This window comes from Poecilia formosa, unplaced genomic scaffold, assembly GCF_000485575.1.
Source record: "Poecilia formosa unplaced genomic scaffold, Poecilia_formosa-5.1.2 Scaffold628, whole genome shotgun sequence".
NCBI lineage: Eukaryota > Metazoa > Chordata > Actinopteri > Cyprinodontiformes > Poeciliidae > Poecilia > Poecilia formosa.
The window spans coordinates 98,666-115,409 of record NW_006800567.1 but is presented as its reverse complement, the minus strand read 5'-3'; the positions used below and the strand labels follow the sequence as shown (position 1 = coordinate 115,409).

Here is a 16,744-nt window from a genome sequence, read left to right as displayed (position 1 = left end):
GCTGATTGCAGCTTTTCGGGTTCTGGAATCAGAAACGGGTTTCTTCCCTGCAGAACCGCCCGCCACACCAGAACCAGCCACAATGTTTTCCTCAAGTTCTGGGGACGTGTGAAACATAAATTTCTCTGAGTTATTAAATTAAATGATTCATATCAAGCCAGAAGCTGATATGAATCTTTATTCATGATCTTTATTCAGGTAGATTTTTAACTGGCTGTTACCAACCAGCTTGTTTAATCCAGGCTAATTATTATTATGAATTAAAATTAGATTTATCTGTGGAGCTTTGACCAGAATTGATGGAAAATTCAATTGAATTAATTTGTGTTAAAAATCTGAGCTTTCTGCCACTGCTGGTGCTGTGAACGCTGCAGCTGAACCTGAGTGAGACTAAAGGTGAAGAGGGACTGACGGAGGTTCAGCTGCAGTTGCTGCAGCACCGTCCTCCATGCACTGCAGCAGCTGCTGGTCTTTTACTTTATTCCAGGGATCTATGTCTGCAAACAGGAAGCTATTCTGGATGACTGGTTAGGGTTAGCAACGAGCTACAATCAGAACCGAGCAATGCTCTGATCTGCTGATTTACTCTCTCAGTTCCTTAACAGTGAAGCATCATCATCATCATAATAATAATAATAATAATAATAACAGAGCAACTCAAGAAACTTTCTGGAAATGTTGTGTATGTCAAAACGGAAATTTTACTTTTTTTCACCTCCTTGTTACAACATGGTTGCCATAGCGACCCCCAGGAACCCAGGTGACTCCAACCTTATCCAATCTCATTGGATGTTCTGTTCTCCGCTCAGTCTGTCAGGAGGCCGTGTGGGAAGCTTTCCGGATCTTCCTGGACAGAATTCCCGGGACGTGGGAATACCAGGCGTGGGTCCGCAGCTGCCAGCAGGAGGCGCTCTGCATCTCTGACATCGCCAGGAACTTCAGCAGCTCCGAGGAGCACATCGGCCTGATCCACAGGGTACAAGCTGCAGCCGCTGCAGTCACACTCAGAGTTCAGATCCCAGAATCCAGTCGCTCAGGAACACTCGGTGCTTTTCTTCTGAATCAGATCAGAAAACAGCAGAATGACTCTGGATGTAACTCAGCAGTAAACGTTTAAAATAATCCAGACAGAAATCATCAGCATGAAGCAGCTTCCACTGGAGGACCCGCCAGTCACCTGATCACCTGAACCCGCTGCAGGAGAGGTCAGGAGGTCAGGAGGTCAGCCAGCGTGATGCCGCTGCTGTTCAGACGTTAATGAAACATTTGCATTTCCTGCACCTGCAGCTCAGGCTGTTCATATCTTCACCAAACAGTCTGACCTCTGACCCTGCAGTGTCTGATGGCGACTAAAAGCTGCTGAGGCTAAGCAGTGTCTGAGGTCAAAGGTCAGCTGCAGAGAAAACGTCTGACTGAATGAACAGCAGTCTGGATCAGGCTTCTGTCTCTACATGGCTGGAGGTCAAACTGGCTTCAGTTCAATGAACTGATTCATGAATGAACTGATTCATGAATGAACTGATTCATGAATGAACTGACCAAGAAAAGTCAATAATCACTTTGTCAACAAAAAAACCTGATCAGAGAACAAACAGCAGGTTTCCAGAGAAACGACTGATTGGTTTCTGTTCTGCCTGTTTCAGAGGATGAAGAACCGCAGAGAGAGACGACCAGAGACACGGTAAGACAGGGGCACACAGGGGACAGACAGGAGGACAGGAGGACGGGGACAGGGACAGCCAGTCTTCATGTCTTCATGATTTTCTGTCCACCTGCTGGAGGCTATCAGGGCCGCTTTCTGCAGGCTAACGGCCCACACGTGGTTCCAGAGCTGCAGGTTGAGAACCCTGGTCCTGAAATGGTTTTGAATTATTTTGCAGAGCGGTGACTCCGGCAGCAAAGCAGAAGACCCCAGAACTCCCAGGTAGGAACCAGATCCCAATTACTTTCCTCCAGTTGCATGAAGGGATAAATGGAAATGAAGCCGGATCATTTGATTGAACGAACACAGGAGCTGAGTCAAGATTTTCTCCATAAATTAAATAATTATGAAAATTATTCTGTTAAAAATCAAATTAGGAGATAAACTGCAGCAGATTAAAGTTTGAAGTTTGAATTGGGTCGGTTCTGGTTCTGGTCTGCAGGTTCTGAAGCTCTGCCCAGCACGTCTTCATCGCCTCCACCTGCCATCATCATCATCACCTCTGCTGCCCCGCCCACTCCGGTCCTGGACCGCACCGGACCGGCTGGACCCGATCAAGAGGTACCAAATGGACCCGGTGGAACCGTCCAGACCCGTCCGGGCGGTACCACTGGCCCCAAGCTGTTGCTGCTTTAAGATGCCTCTTAAACATGACAGACAGAAAACGGAGAGTCAGAGCTTCAGGTGGAACGAGACGGAACCGGTCGGAACCAGAACCGGTCCAACAGCTGATCAAACTAAAACCAGACGAACGGAATCTGTGTTTCCATGTTCATCAGCGGCCTGGATCAGCCGGTGGCTTTCCTCTGGAGAGATGAAGGAAATCAACCGGTTCTGGTTTGGATAAACAATCAGGTCCGAACGTCAGAACAGATCCAGAACCTGAGAACGTCACAAAACGTCAAAAAATATCTGAACACTGAAATGGTCAGAAATCTGCCCACCAGGCTGAAACACCAGTCAGGATCTTTCCACCCAGACCTGGTCTCTGTTGGGTTTGATGGTTTTTTTACCTGCTGAAGGTGAATTTCCTGGAGGTTCGCCTTCAGGAAGCTCTGATTTAAAACAGGAAGTGACTCTGTGTCTTCCAGGCTGCAGGGTGTGTTTGATCCTTTGCTGTCCGTCTGATTTGCAGGACCCGGAGCTCCCCAACCTGGTTCCCGAGGGCCCCGAGGTCCACACGGTGCAGTTCAGTGTCAGCCTGCTGGACCCGGGCTACAGGCAGCTGCTGGGCGAACCGGACTCACCAGAGTACCTGGACCTGGCGACGCACCTGCAGGACCAGGTGGGCCTCATGCAGTTTTGTCGGGTCAACCCGTTCAGTTAAAACTGTCGGCAGAGGCGCAAAAAGTGGGTATGCAGCGTATGCAACGCATAGGGGCGCAGCACCAGAGGGGGCGCCAAAACCCCGTCTGGAGGGGGCGGCGCGCCGATTTATGTTTTCGCATCCACCTGAATAATGTGCAGTTGCGCCACTGACTGTCGGCACCCCCACTAATTTCTGAGGAGCAGTACAGTCACCGAAACAACTTGAAACTAGAGGTGTGCCGATCGATCGGCCACTGATCATAATCGGCCGATTTCCGTGAAAAAGTGTATGATCGGTGATCGCCGATCACGGTCTCTTGTTGCCGATCACACAAACCGATCATCACCTGCATCTCATTTCCAACCTGCCTGTGCAGCTGGTCTCCTCTTTCCTTCACACTGCGCAAACGCGCAGCAACAAATCCTAATCGATGTGGAACTATAACCACTGAGTGAATGGGGAAGTTTGCGTGTTGCGGCGGAAAATTGAAGCAGGTCAAAATGCATCAACACAACGAAGCTAATACGGAGTTTGGCTACATCGAGGCTCACTGCAGTAAAAAAGACATACGGAGGATCAGACAGCAGGTAAAGCAGCGCACAGCTACAAACACTCACCGGATTAGCATGACGGTCAGAAAGCTAAACAAATAACCTGGAAAATTATTTAAGTCTTCGAGCTGCGATGTCAGACTCTGGTTCTGCTCTCCTGTTGAACCGCTGCTACGCTACAGGTAGTAATATCTGACAGACGGAGCTTCGCTTCTGCTCCACCTGGTAGTGACTCTCTTAAAGCTGCAGCATCTAACCTAAAAAATATATTTTACACACGTATTAAAACTGTCACTGTCCTAACATGAGACAGATAATCTCTGAAAAAATAATCGATCTCCTCCCTGATCTGCATAATTACTCCGCTCAGTCAGAAACAGCCAATCAGAGCTAGCAGTAATCAGCTAGCCGCCATGCTATCAGGAAGCTGCTGGGCGAACCAGCAGGATCAACAGAAATAAACTAATGAACTGACAAAATGATGGAACCTGAAAATGTAGCATCTCCACCTTTGGAGGCAACCAGGCGATTCCATTAACAGCAGGTGAGACAACTGCACCTGTCCTCAGGTGTCCTGGTCCACAGCTGGTGGACAGACTGTCCAGGTGACTCAAGGTGCCTTCTCCAGATGTTTCAGTGACAGTTAAAGGGTTCATAGATTCTACATTTAAGGCAGCATATGACTCTTGTTTGTTTTCTGTCTCCAGGTGTTTCCAGGTGTTTCCAGGTGTCTCAGTGACTGTGGGTTTTCAGGGTCCCAGTACTTTAGTCTATGACTGAATCAGCTCTGGTTAAACCCGCCATGTTAGTTAATCTGCTGTGAATCTAAAAGCAGCTGTCGGCTCAGGAAAGGAGCTTACTCTGCAGGGGTCAAAGGTCAGGGCCATTACTGTCGTTTTACTCCTGTACGTATTGTCCTTCCCTCCTCAATGAGAGGCACCCTGGGGAATTAAGTCCCTCTGCATTGGTTCTTCCCTGAAGCAGCAGGAGCAGCACGCCATGCGCCGCAGGACGATTATGTCATAAGAGCGCCGAGGTGCTTAGCGCCACCAAAGACGGACTCCAGGGCGTTCCCATTCATGCTGCTCTCGCTGTGACAGCGGGGGACGAATGTGTCGCTGCAGGACGACCCGACTCACTGCAGCTCTTCTCTCTGCAGATGCGGCTCGTCTTCGACCGATTGCCGGGCTTCAAAGCCGTCAGCGTTCTGGGGATCCGGTACGCCTGCAGCCTCCGAGGAAAGAGTTGCTGGTTCAAAACCCTCTAAGCAGCAACTCAACAGAATAATTTCAGACCAGAACCAGCCAGAACCTCCACCTGCTAGCCAGTTGGGCCTAAATCATTTATTCCTGACCTGCTAGCAGTTTGTGATGTTGAGGTTCAAAGGCATTGCCATGGAGACTAACAGAAACAAACACAGTACTGTTTGGTCAGCACCCTGTTTCTGGTCCGACCCAGTAAGACCTCCAGCCTGGTTCTGGTCTGGGTTGTCTGGTCTCCAGGCTTTACATCCTTCTGTAGAGTGTCTGATGAAGGCTAGGGACACTCCTCTTCCTCTAACACTCCTCTTCTTCTTCTCCTGCCAGTGAGACGCTGGAACCTGACAGGTATGTAAACTGGTTCCTGTTTGCGTGTTGTGGTAAATACATTCCACCTGGTCCAGTCCAAACTGGGGAACACTGGAACCTCACCTGTCCTCCCAGGGGCATCAGGTGGGGTCAGTCTAAATATTTAAGTCAAGGAGACACAAATATCTGCTCTCGGTCTCCATGGTGACCAGAGAAAAACTCTCTAAACAAAGCCTTGCTAATATCCATCATCTACTCCTGCTGATACTGGGGTGTGTGTGTGTGTGTGTCTGTGTGTGTTAGGGCCTGGACAGCTCATTAGCCATGGACTCGCTCCAGAACCTTGCCGAGGGTCGAGAACCTTCTGGACCCTCAGCAAGGTTCTGGGAGTTCACCCAACCAGTCTACATGTGTTTTGTGGATTTGGAGAAGGTATTGGACCATGTCCCTCGGAGAGCTCTGTGGGGTTTGGGGTACCGGGCCCTTTGATACAGGATGTTAGGTCAAAGTTTGTAGACCAGCCAAGCTGTTGAGGGGATCCACTTTGGTGGTCTTAAGATCACATCTCTGCTTTTTGCGCATGATGTGGTCCTATTGGCTTCATCAGGTCATGATCTACAGTTTTCACTGAAGTGGTTTGCAGCCGAGTGTGAAGCGGCTGGGATGAGGATCAGTGCCTCCAAATCCGAGGGTCTTTAGCTAGAAAGGGGTAGAGTGCTTTCTCCAGGTTGGGTAAAAGGTCCTGTCCCAAGTGGAGGAGTTTAAGTATCTCTGGGTTCATCAAGGAGGGAAAAATAGAGCGGGAGATTGACAGGCAGACTGTCGCAGCATCTGCAGTGAAGCGGGCGCTGTACCAGTCCATCGTGGTGAACACAGAGCCAAGTCAACAGGCGAAGCTCTCGATTTACCAGTCAGTCTACGTTCCTACCCTCATCTACGGTCATGAGCTTTGGTTCACAACCGAATGACATCGTGGAAACAAGTGACCGAAATGATTTTCCCTTCAGGGTGTCTGGGCTCTCCCGTAAAGAGAGAAGCTCAGTTCTCAACAAAAACACAGCAGTGAAAATGATCTGGCTCTAGACCAGGGGTGGGCAATCCTGGAGGTCCGGTGTCCTGCAACTCTTATACGTCTCCCTGGTCCAACACACCTGGATCCAACAGCTGAAGCTCCTCCTCAGTGCAGTCAGGTTCTCCAGAGTCCTGCTAACGACCTCAGTATTTGACTCAGGTGTGTTGAAGTAGAGACACATCTAAAAGTTGCAGGAGACCAGCCCTCCAGGCCTGGAGTTGCCCACCCCTGCTCTAGACTCAATCTGGGAGAGAAACCATTAAAAATCTAGAGAGATCTTCAGAAAACCTAAAATCTATGAATCAGGAATAATTTGTGGATGAAAGGGAGAAACATAAGAATATGTAAGCATTGATGATGTGTCTCTGAAACACTTTTCCAGTTTCAGCTGAAGGAAAATATGACCTTACCTTTATGCAGGTTAGTATCTGCTCAGACACTGCAGTTGAGGTGCATCATCGCCAGAGGAAGAGCCCATCTTACGATGTATTCACACCCTTTTTAGTCCGCTTTAACCAGACTGTAAGCTTGCATTCACATTGCAGCCTGAAGTGACCCAATTCCCATTTTTGTCAAATTGGATTTTTTTTTATTTATTTTTTTGCCGTGGCCGTTCACACTGCCAGTAAAAGCGACCTGTATGTGTTCTGCAGTCTGAACGGGCAAACGACCTGAACGTGTCCCACATGCGCAGTAGAGGGCGCAATAGCGTCAGCGTTCTCAGTGTTCTGCCAACCGCCATAAGAAGTGCTCAGTGTTTGCGGAAGTAAACATGGAGGCTAACGGTGAAGCTTAGCTTACATGTTGGAAGTTGTTGTCGGTCGGAGCAGCAAATTAACAACAGCGACAATTATGTAATATTAAATTATTCACCAATATAAAAGAGCAATTTGCTTAGTCCTCTCTTGCATCTTTATAGAAACCAAACTGTTTATAGATTTATATTAAGGGAGAATACTTACAAACATCAGCAATGTCCTCAGCTTTAATTTAAGCCACGTTTATAGAAATCGGGTAAGAAATAAAGGCGCTGCGATCATTTTGTGACAGATTCCTGCTCATCCCGCATTGGAACAGCCTGTTTTGGTGGACAGACTCACCGCGCAGTAACGGAGCGTCGCTAGCGTTAGCGGCTAACAGCCGATGTCCAAACCAGTAATGTATATTAATGAAGAAATCCTGCAGCCGCTAAAATCTGACACTGCTCCGTTTTTGCTTACTTTTTGTGAAGAAGGAAGTTGCGCTGCTCTTCTTCAGAGGTTTTGTGTCGATTCCTTCAGTGGTTCTTGGTGCAGCGTCCCGACAGGCGACAGGGGGAACAGGTTTTCAGTTAGTTTGGATCGTTTCACTCAGTGCAGTGTGAAAACGAACTACAGCAGCTGGAAATGTAACAAATGTTGCAATTTTGGTCCCCAATCGAACCGAGTCTACCGGACTATCCGGTGTGAAAACAGCCTTAGATGTCAAATTCGTGTATGGTTCGGTCTTTGTTTTTTTCTCGTTTCAAAATAAAATTACAAAAACAAAACAAGCACGTGTTTTTTTGTTTTTTCGTTTTTAAAACGAAATTAGAAAAACGGCAATTGCAATAATAAAAAAGGGGTACGTTTTGTTTTTTTTAAAAACGGCAATGGTTAAACCAAAGACAAGCTTTTATTTTGTTGTTAATTCAACGGGACCTTAAGGCGGAACCGGAAATGAAGACCTGAACTCTTGGCATATAACAGGGTTGGGCAACTCCAGGCCTCGAGGGCCGGTCTCCTGCAACTTTTAGGTGCATCTCAACTTCAACACACCCGAGTCAAATAATGAGGTCGTTAGCAGGACTCTGAATAACTTGACTGCACTTAGGAGGTGATTCAGCTGTTGGATTCAAGTGTGTTGGATCAGGGAGACATCTCAGAGTTGCAGGACACCGGACCTCCAGGATTGCCCACCCCTGGCATATATTTTTTTCAGTTACCAGTAGGTGGCGGTAATGTACACATGGCGAAGCAAAGCATTACTGATTTCAGTGTGTTTTTCCTCTCAAACAGTTCGATAATCAATGCAGCCATTGCCTATTATTTAGGAATGGTTTGTTTTTTTTGCCGTCTTCATCCACTGTAAATTCTTCTTCTTTGGCAACTTACTTCATTTCCGGTATCGCTACATATTAAAACAACAACCGTAAGCAAAAGTCAAACTCTGTTGATTTTCTATTAATTCGATTTTGCATTTTTTAGATTTAGGTTTTAAAAATGGAAAAATAAAATAAATACATGCTTATTTTGATTTTTGCAATTTTATTTTAAAACGAAAAAAACAATTAACGAACCATACACGGATTATGTCAGCTGGTGATTCACAGCAGCAGATGACACTGACCCTGAATGCAGAACATTTTTAGTTCATCTTCTATGCAGAGCAAACAGCAACTCCTCAAAGGACGCCTTTCTAATCAGAAACATTGTCCTTGTTGACACAGTCAGCTGCTTTGGGAGAGTCTGAGGACGTTTACATCACAGGTCTTTAACTCTAGGCCTGGAGGCCTCTGAAAACTTTGGTTGTGTGTGTGCTTCAATACACCCGAGTCCAATGATCAGGGCATCAGCAGGAGAACCACACTGACCTAAGGGGACGATCCAGTTATTTGGTTCAGGTGTGTTGGACCAGGAACATGTCTAACGTTTGCAGATCCCTGGTTTACATTATAAACAAACACAGATTAGTCCATCAGTACTTTATAGAAGAAGAAACATTTGAGATAAAATCAGTAAAGTACTAAGATGTGGGACCAAGCAGGACTTGTACCTCTAGATCTGAGGGTTGTTTTGTATTTCAGGGCTGAAGGAATCTCGGTCCACTACTCTGTGGTCTTTGAGAACAACATCCATCACACAACCTCAGAGACAACCAGAGAGCCAGAGGCCTCTGCTGACTCTGGACTCAGAGATATGTTGGTCAAGGCTTTACAGGAGAAAGCTTCTCTGCCAGTCGACCTGGACTCCCTGAACTTCCAGCCAGGTACTGCTCTGACGCAGACCGCTGATTCTTCAGGTCACAGGCTCTGAATTGAACCTCCAGCTCTTTGAGTTAATGAATTCATGTTTAAAGAAGACCTTGAACCTTCAGCAGTTTCCGCTCCTGCATTGATGAACATTTATTTTCCAGAAGTTATCATCCTCCCAACACCAACATCATCTGCAGCTGAAGAGATGGATGAGGTAACAGCTTCAGCTGCAGCTTATCTGACATTAATAGTTTAATTGCTGTGTCACAAGAACGGCATACTTGAGAGACTAGAATAAGATTTTGGAGTAAATAACCAAATGAAACTAAAATCATCATAATGGTGCATCTGTGTGTTCACAGCCCAGTGAATATGATTCCCACAATGAGTTTAAAGTCTTCACCCCTGAGCCTGAGGTGAATAAACTTCATCCTCCTCTCACCTCGAAGGAGAAGGAAAATGACCTTGTGACCCTGCTGGACTCCACCGCTGTCACACATGGTGAGATGATCACGGTGACTGATGGGATGGCACTGATCAGTGATGATCCCCCGGCTTCAGAGGACATTACTGATGATTCAGAAGAAATTTACATGATTGAACCAGAGCTGTCAAGCCAAGAACAAGAGGAAGAGGAATTGCTCATCATCACACATGAGATTGAAACCATTCATCAGGATGAAACGGGGGAACTTGTGCGCGTCTACATCCCAACCCCGACGCTGCTTCTTCAGGGGGAGGCGGACGATCCATTCATCACTTCGTCTCCTAACCTGATATCAGAGGAAGACCTCAGTCCTGTTGAAAAAGAGGGAGAAAGTCCTGTGTTTAAACCAACAGCTCAGATTGTATTCACTGCAGCCGTTGGCAATAAGGAGCTGTCGGAAATCACAACTCCAAGTTTCAAACCTGCAGACCTCACAGACCAGCCACCCACAGAGCCAGCATTGATCCCTAAAGAGGAAGAAGACATCAACGTTCTTCCACATGAAGAAAAGCTAGATTTAGGTTTTTCAAAACCTGAACCAAGTGACGTTCTGGACCAAGAATCACAGGATGTTAGAAGTTTGCAAAGTGAAGTAGAACTGCTAGAGCCAGAGGAAGATACAGTCATTCTGGAGGTTTTAAGGCCAAACCTTGAGAAAGTAGAAGTCTCAGAAACAGGTGAAGTTGCAGTTGAAATGTCAGAGTCAGGTGAAGCAACATTTGAAGTCTCAATGCCAGAAAAAGAAGAAAAGCCATCAGAGTTTATCACAGAAGTAGTTGACATTTCAAATCCAGCCACAACACCTGACACTTTAGAGACAGAAGCACCTGAAGTTTCGGAGCCACACCAAGAAGTTCAACAAGTTTTACTAATGGACAAAGAAGTAGTGAATGTTTCAATGCAAGAAAAAGATCCAACTAAAGCATCAGAGACAAAGAAACAGTTGGTTGTGGAAAGTCAGGAGGAAGTTACAGAGCCAGAGCCAGAAATTGTGGTTCCTGTTACAGAGAAGGACCTTGAAACATTGAAATCAGTTGAACCAGAAGAACCGCTTCCAGAGACGGACTCTGATGATACCAAACCTGAGGTTTTCACAGAACAAGGTGTAGAAGACAGTGTCAACATTTTGCAACCAGAAAAAGGAATAGTTGAACTTACAGAACTAAAAGAAGAGCAGATAGAAAAAGTCATTGAGGTGTCGCTTTTAATTCCTCAACTAGAGGAAAATTTGGTGGAAGCCCCAGAAAAAGAGGAAGAGGTTGTGCTTGTTGGCTCCAAAGATGAAAAAGTTTTAGAGAGACCAGGTCATGAAGTTCTGAAAGAAACGTTACCTCAAGTCCCTGAAGAAAAGGGTCCTGATGTCACAGAGGAAAGGGTTCCCATATTTATGGAGGACAGAGTTGCTGAAGTCACCAAGGAAACCATTCCCAGGGTCACCGAGGAAGAGAGAGTTCCCAAACATATAGAAGATAGGATTCCTGAACGCTCAGAAGAAAGTGTTACTAAAGTTACACAGGACATGGTCCCTGGAGATACTGAGGAAACCGTGTTCAAAGTTACAGAACAAAAGGTTCCCAAAGTTACGGAGGAAAACGACAACATGGGTGGAGTTACTGATAGAGTTTCAGAACCACAGGAAGCAGTTCCTGACTTGGATAGAGAAGAAGTTAGAGAGAAATCAGTCCATGTGGTGAAGCTTCAAACAGAAGATGTCACTGAAATTGCAAATGCAGATTTTGAGGATGAAAAGGTTGTAGTTGCCTCACTTGATGAGAGTCTGGTGGACATTGCACAGCCAGAACCTTCATCAGAGAAGACTGAAGCCATAGGTGAATCAAAAAGTCCAGAACTGGAGACAGTATCAGAACCAGACAAAGACCGATTGGACTTCTTACCAGACTTACCTAAAGGTCCAGAACCAGAAGAGGAGGTCATAGAGCCAGAAACAAAGAGAGATTCTACAGAACCAGCTACTGAGTCAATCAAAATCCTCCAGACTTTGGAAAGCATGGAAGAACTTCACTACAGAGATGGTAGTGTTCAGGTAGTGGGGGAACAGCCACTGGATGGTTCTGATGAACTCAACCCATCAGTGGAAGATAATCTGCCCATCGTACCAGGACTCTTCCATTCACCTGAGGAAAAAGCACCAAACCTCATCTACCCAATCACAGAGGACGTTGACACCCAGGAGGACGTTGATGGAACCAACATAGAGGTGGAGAGAGAAGCAGGTGCCTTCAGAATACCAGAACCTGTCCAGACTGATCTACCCATTGAAGCAGTAACATCTGTCTCAGGTAACGTCAACTATTGTTTAGGTTATCAAGCTTTAAGATTCAATATGAGCTCCTTGAGGAAAGTTGATTTCCCATCATTAATTACCTTGAGCAGATGTTGGAGGGTCTAGATGTTACAGAAGGTACTTTAAGTAGAATTTAGACAGTTTTAGTAGTTTGTTCAAGACTCATCCTGTTATTTTTACCATTTCCTAGCCGCAACAGCTGCAGAGCTAGAGGTTCAGTCAGAGGATATTGTAGCGACAGATAACGTTTCATCAAAGACACAAGAAGAAGAAATGTTTGTAACTCGTAGCCCCGTCTCAGAAGCCGTCTCTGCACCTCCATCTGCTGTCGACCTGGTTCAAGTACCAACACCTGGCCTGACTGAGGACTCGGGGCCCTTTGAGTTAACAGAGGACAGAAGTGAACCAGAACCACCTGTTGTGCCCCAGGTGGAAACGGCAGACCCTGAAAGCCTCACCGCCTCTCCAGGTGGGGAGGAGTTTTCTGAAGAACTGGACCAGAGCAATACTCCCAGTAAGGAGTCAATGGACCCTGGCAGTGATCTGACCACTGCAGCAGAGGAAGATGCCACTCCTCTAAGATACTTGACCACGCCCACCATGACCACCGCCAGCAACAGGCAGGAGCTGGTGGTGTTCTTCAGCCTGCGCCTCACCAACATGGACTTCTCTGAAGACCTTTTCAACAACACCTCAGCAGAGTACAGAGCCCTGGAGAACACTCTTCTAGACGTGGTGAGTAGAACCACAAAAACCTAAAGGTCCGACTGGAAAAGATGGAGAAATTACAAGATGTTTCTAGACCTCAGGGTGGAGAGAGAGGGTGAAACTTTTCAGCAGGAAACATGAAGGCTGTGGTCTCTCCCAGGGCTTTCCCCTGTTAGTTAAAATGCTGGAGAAGTTTCCTACTCATAAAATATTTAGTGATGTCTAAAAGCAGGAGAGCTGGAGAAATGATCCCGAAGAGAATCAATCCAAAACTCCATCCTGGTCTTTAAGGCGGTCCAGAAGGTTCTGACCAGGGCGTCTCATTAAAACCTTTTTCTTGATTAGATTTCTACAGCATACAGTCATGGTCAAGTCCAATATATGAATAAATATGAGTTAATTACTGAGGTGCCTCACATTCAGGCTCTCTGAATGTTATCTATGAAGCCGATGGCAGATTAATGCAGCAGAAAACGTTCCAGAAACTGAATCCCTTCTCTGCCCAGTAGCAGATGAGCTAAAGAGCTCCAGCGGCGGCTCACTAGCTGCTGCTAGCTGGTTCTTAGCCGCTCCTGCTTTCCTTCCATGTCTCTAACCTACGCCTGCGCTTGCCGCTGCAGCTGCTGCCGTACCTGCAGGCCAACCTGACGGGCTTCAGGAAACTGGAGATCCTGAACTTCAGGAAGGGCAGCGTGGTCGTCAACAGTAAGATGCGCTTCTCCCGCTCCGTACCCTACAACGTCACCGAGGCCGTCCGCTGCCTGCTGGAGCGGTTCTGCTCCGCCGCCAGGAGGCTCCAGATCGACCGCAGCTCTCTGGACGTGGAGCCAGGTGAGGGGTCAGAGGTCAGGGGTCGTTCCATTCTGGGACGGTCAGAATTGAACCAGGGGTTACCTACCTGAGCCCTGTCTACTGACAGAACCGCTCAGTAGAACTTTACCTGGCTTAGCTCAAAAAACTGGACTTTATTCTGGGTCCATCAGTGTTTCCACGGAAACCCAGAAGAACCAGCTTTCTGACCTGGAACCGGACCGGACCTCAGGCCGAACCAGACCTGGAACCTCAGCTTGAGGTTCTGCTGAGGAGCTCAGGAAGCCCAGGTTCTCGGTTCTGACGGTTCTGGTGTACTGACAATGTATTTGGAAAGCTTGACCTATTTTTGTTTGGAGCAGGGATTGGGTCAGAACCTGGCTTTTACTCGTTGAGATAAAAGCCAGATTTAAAGTGATTCTTTGTTTCTGGTCAGCAGTACCAGACTCTCAGAACCAGAACCGACTGGCTGATATTCTGTCTGGTTAGAACCTGACTGTTGTGTTCTGTCCTCCTGTCTGCAGCTGATCGGGCCGATCCGTGCCGGTTCCTGGCCTGTGGAGATTCATCCCACTGCGTGGTTGACCACCGGACCCAAGAGGCCCGGTGCCACTGCAAACCGGGCTTCCTGGCCCAACAGAACCGGTCCTGTCGGAGCGTCTGTGAGCTGCAGCCCAAGTTCTGCCCAGACGGGGATTGTCACGTGGTTCCAGGCCGAGGAGCTGAGTGCAGGTACCAGACAGGTCCGATTCACCTAAACTGGGCCAAACCGCAACCGGCTCTTCTGTTTTGTCAGAGTTTGGTGTTTTTCTCAGGTACTGGTCATCAGGTCAAAGGTCATGATGCCAGTAACAAGTTGACCTTGGTCTCTCTTCAGGTCGTTGTTCTCAGCAACAAGAACAACCTGTCAGACAATGGAAACCAGGTCCACTTTCTGTCCGTTTGGGTCAGAACCAACAGGACCAACAGAACCAAAAAGTACTCGACAGAATCTCTCCAGCTCGATCAGCTGGGTTGAGACCAGCTGGTGGTTCTGGTGGAGATCGGACCTTTCAGGTTCTGTTGCTGCACTGCAGGAACGCCACCGACTCCTGAACCAGAGCTAGAATTGTTACCATAGCAACAGGACTTTAACTAGATTGCTACATTTTGTCAGTTTCTGTGTTCTTGTTTCTACCTTAATGGCTGAGATGGTTGCCATAGAAACATTTTACATGCATGAAGATTAACTCACTTTCATGCATGTAAGGGTCAACCATCAGCTGAGCTCCCAGCTGATGGTTGCTCAGCTGGTTGCTGCTTCCTGTCTTTCAGACCCAGAGGTGGATCTCAGCGGTCCGGCCTGACCAGATAGGAAGACGTGTTGGATCGGACGGGACCAGGGAATGTGAAAAGGTACTGATTCTGGTGGGTTGGTTCTGATGAGGGCGCTGTGGCCTCCTTGGCGCCCCCCAGTGGTAGAACCAGAACCAGCTGTTCTTCCTCTAACCGGGTCTTCCTGTTCCTGCAGACTCACCAGAGCTTCAGAGGATCAGCATCGACCCGACTGAATCCGGTCAGAACAGATGAGCCCGTCTGATTGGGACATCGGGTCTGCAGCTGGTCGACTTCAGCTGAAGGTCCATCACAGTTGGGTTTAGGCCCGGACTTTGACTAGGCCATTGCAGAACCTCGATTGTCTTGTTTTCAGCCGTTCTGACCCGGTTCTGCTGGGTTTGGGATCTGAGTTCTGTTGGCGACCCAGATGAAGACCAGACAGACTATGTTCTGTCCCAAAACGTAGATCTTCAAAGTCTGAGAACAACTTCCTCTTTCATATCCCGCTTCCTGGAGAACTGACCTTTAACTTCCTTGGACACAACCCCAAACACCCATCACCCTGGAGACGACCCCGAACACCCATCACCCTGGAGACGACCCTAGACACCCATCACCCTGGAGACGACCCCAAACACCCATCACCCTGGAGACGACCCTAGAGACGACCCCAAACACCCATCACCCTGGAGACGACCCCGAACACCCATCACCCCGGAGACGACCCCGAACACCCATCACCCTGGAGACGACCCTAGAGACGACCCCAAACACCCAGCTTTTTGGGCCTCCATTAAAAGTCCCAACTTTGCATTATTTTGTAAATAATGACACTTCAATGCAAAGTTGGCATTTTAATGGACCTTCAAGACAACTTTTAAAGCAACTTTGCATTAAGTGTCATTTACCGAATGACACTTAAGTGAGACTCCATGTTCATGTCAGGTGTTGTCATGTTTGAGTGTCATGTCAGTCTTATGCAAACCCGTTAAATAAAGTGACACCTTTAGCCTGTCCGACAAAATAAACAAAGGTTCCACTTTTCACTGTTATTTATTCATAAATATCAGATTCAAGCTAAATATTTGGTCTGAGATAGCAGAATATTTAAACTGACGCTAAATATTTAGATGGAAGCTCTGTTTATCTCTGAGCGAAATGTTTAGCTAGTATGCTAATTCACTCACCGACAACAGGAAGTGGACTACCAAAATAAAAACTGGGTCTCCAGAACCTTTATCGACTCCTGCTTTCGTGTTCGCCTCCATCGCCGTTTCTTTTCCTCTTTTCTTGTTCAACATTTCAGCTGATGCAGGACTGGAGACCAGAACCTGAACAGAACCTCTGCTATTGTTCTGATGTAATACTCCAACCATCAGAACCTTAAGAATTAAACCTGTTTTTGAACTGAACTAAACTTTAGTAAGATGGTTCTGGACCAGAGAACGTGATGGGACGGGTCCAAATCAATAGTTAAGCAGCTGGCCAGATGTTACTGGTCCACAACTGAATGAGGTTTGGACCTGACTGGGTCAGTTTATCTGGACCAGGACAGAATTAGCTTCGTCTCTTGATGGTTTCCGTTTTATTTCCTGGATGATAATGAAAGCAGCCGCTGGGTTCTGGTTCTGGTTCCTCCTGGTGACTCAAACTGGACCTTTTCTCATTTATTTTGTTTGAATTTTCGCTGAAATGTTGAATAAATATTTCTGTTTTTCTCAAGTCTGTGTTTCAGCTTGTTTGGAGTGGAAGGAGAAGAGAACCGGGAAGTAGAACAGGATGTAGAACAGGAAACACTTTATTCAACCATTAGAGATCAGGGTCAGAAGCGGATCAGAACCTCCTGGACCGGTTCCTTTCCTAACAGCATCAACATGCCGATCCGACGGCCCAGTTCAGGCTAGATGTCGACGCCGTTTGGAC

The 16,744-nt window shown here is 47.1% G+C and overlaps 1 protein-coding gene across 1 annotated transcript in view; it reads left to right on the top strand.

Moving 5' to 3' along the window:
* impg1a (interphotoreceptor matrix proteoglycan 1a) overlaps positions 1-16,058 on the top strand; it is a 20,789-nt gene extending 4,731 nt beyond the window's left edge. The window contains exons 3-17 of the mRNA XM_016665864.1: positions 810-976; positions 1,644-1,681; positions 1,881-1,924; positions 2,145-2,263; positions 2,838-2,987; positions 4,722-4,780; positions 5,149-5,169; positions 9,027-9,208; positions 9,356-9,408; positions 9,557-11,981; positions 12,177-12,721; positions 13,315-13,525; positions 14,029-14,236; positions 14,819-14,899; positions 15,015-16,058. Coding sequence (XP_016521350.1) covers positions 810-976; positions 1,644-1,681; positions 1,881-1,924; positions 2,145-2,263; positions 2,838-2,987; positions 4,722-4,780; positions 5,149-5,169; positions 9,027-9,208; positions 9,356-9,408; positions 9,557-11,981; positions 12,177-12,721; positions 13,315-13,525; positions 14,029-14,236; positions 14,819-14,858 — 4,262 coding nt within the window. The 3' untranslated portion in view covers positions 14,859-14,899; positions 15,015-16,058. The remainder of the gene's footprint in view (positions 1-809; positions 977-1,643; positions 1,682-1,880; positions 1,925-2,144; positions 2,264-2,837; positions 2,988-4,721; positions 4,781-5,148; positions 5,170-9,026; positions 9,209-9,355; positions 9,409-9,556; positions 11,982-12,176; positions 12,722-13,314; positions 13,526-14,028; positions 14,237-14,818; positions 14,900-15,014) is intronic.
* The last annotated feature ends 686 nt before the right edge of the window (positions 16,059-16,744 follow it).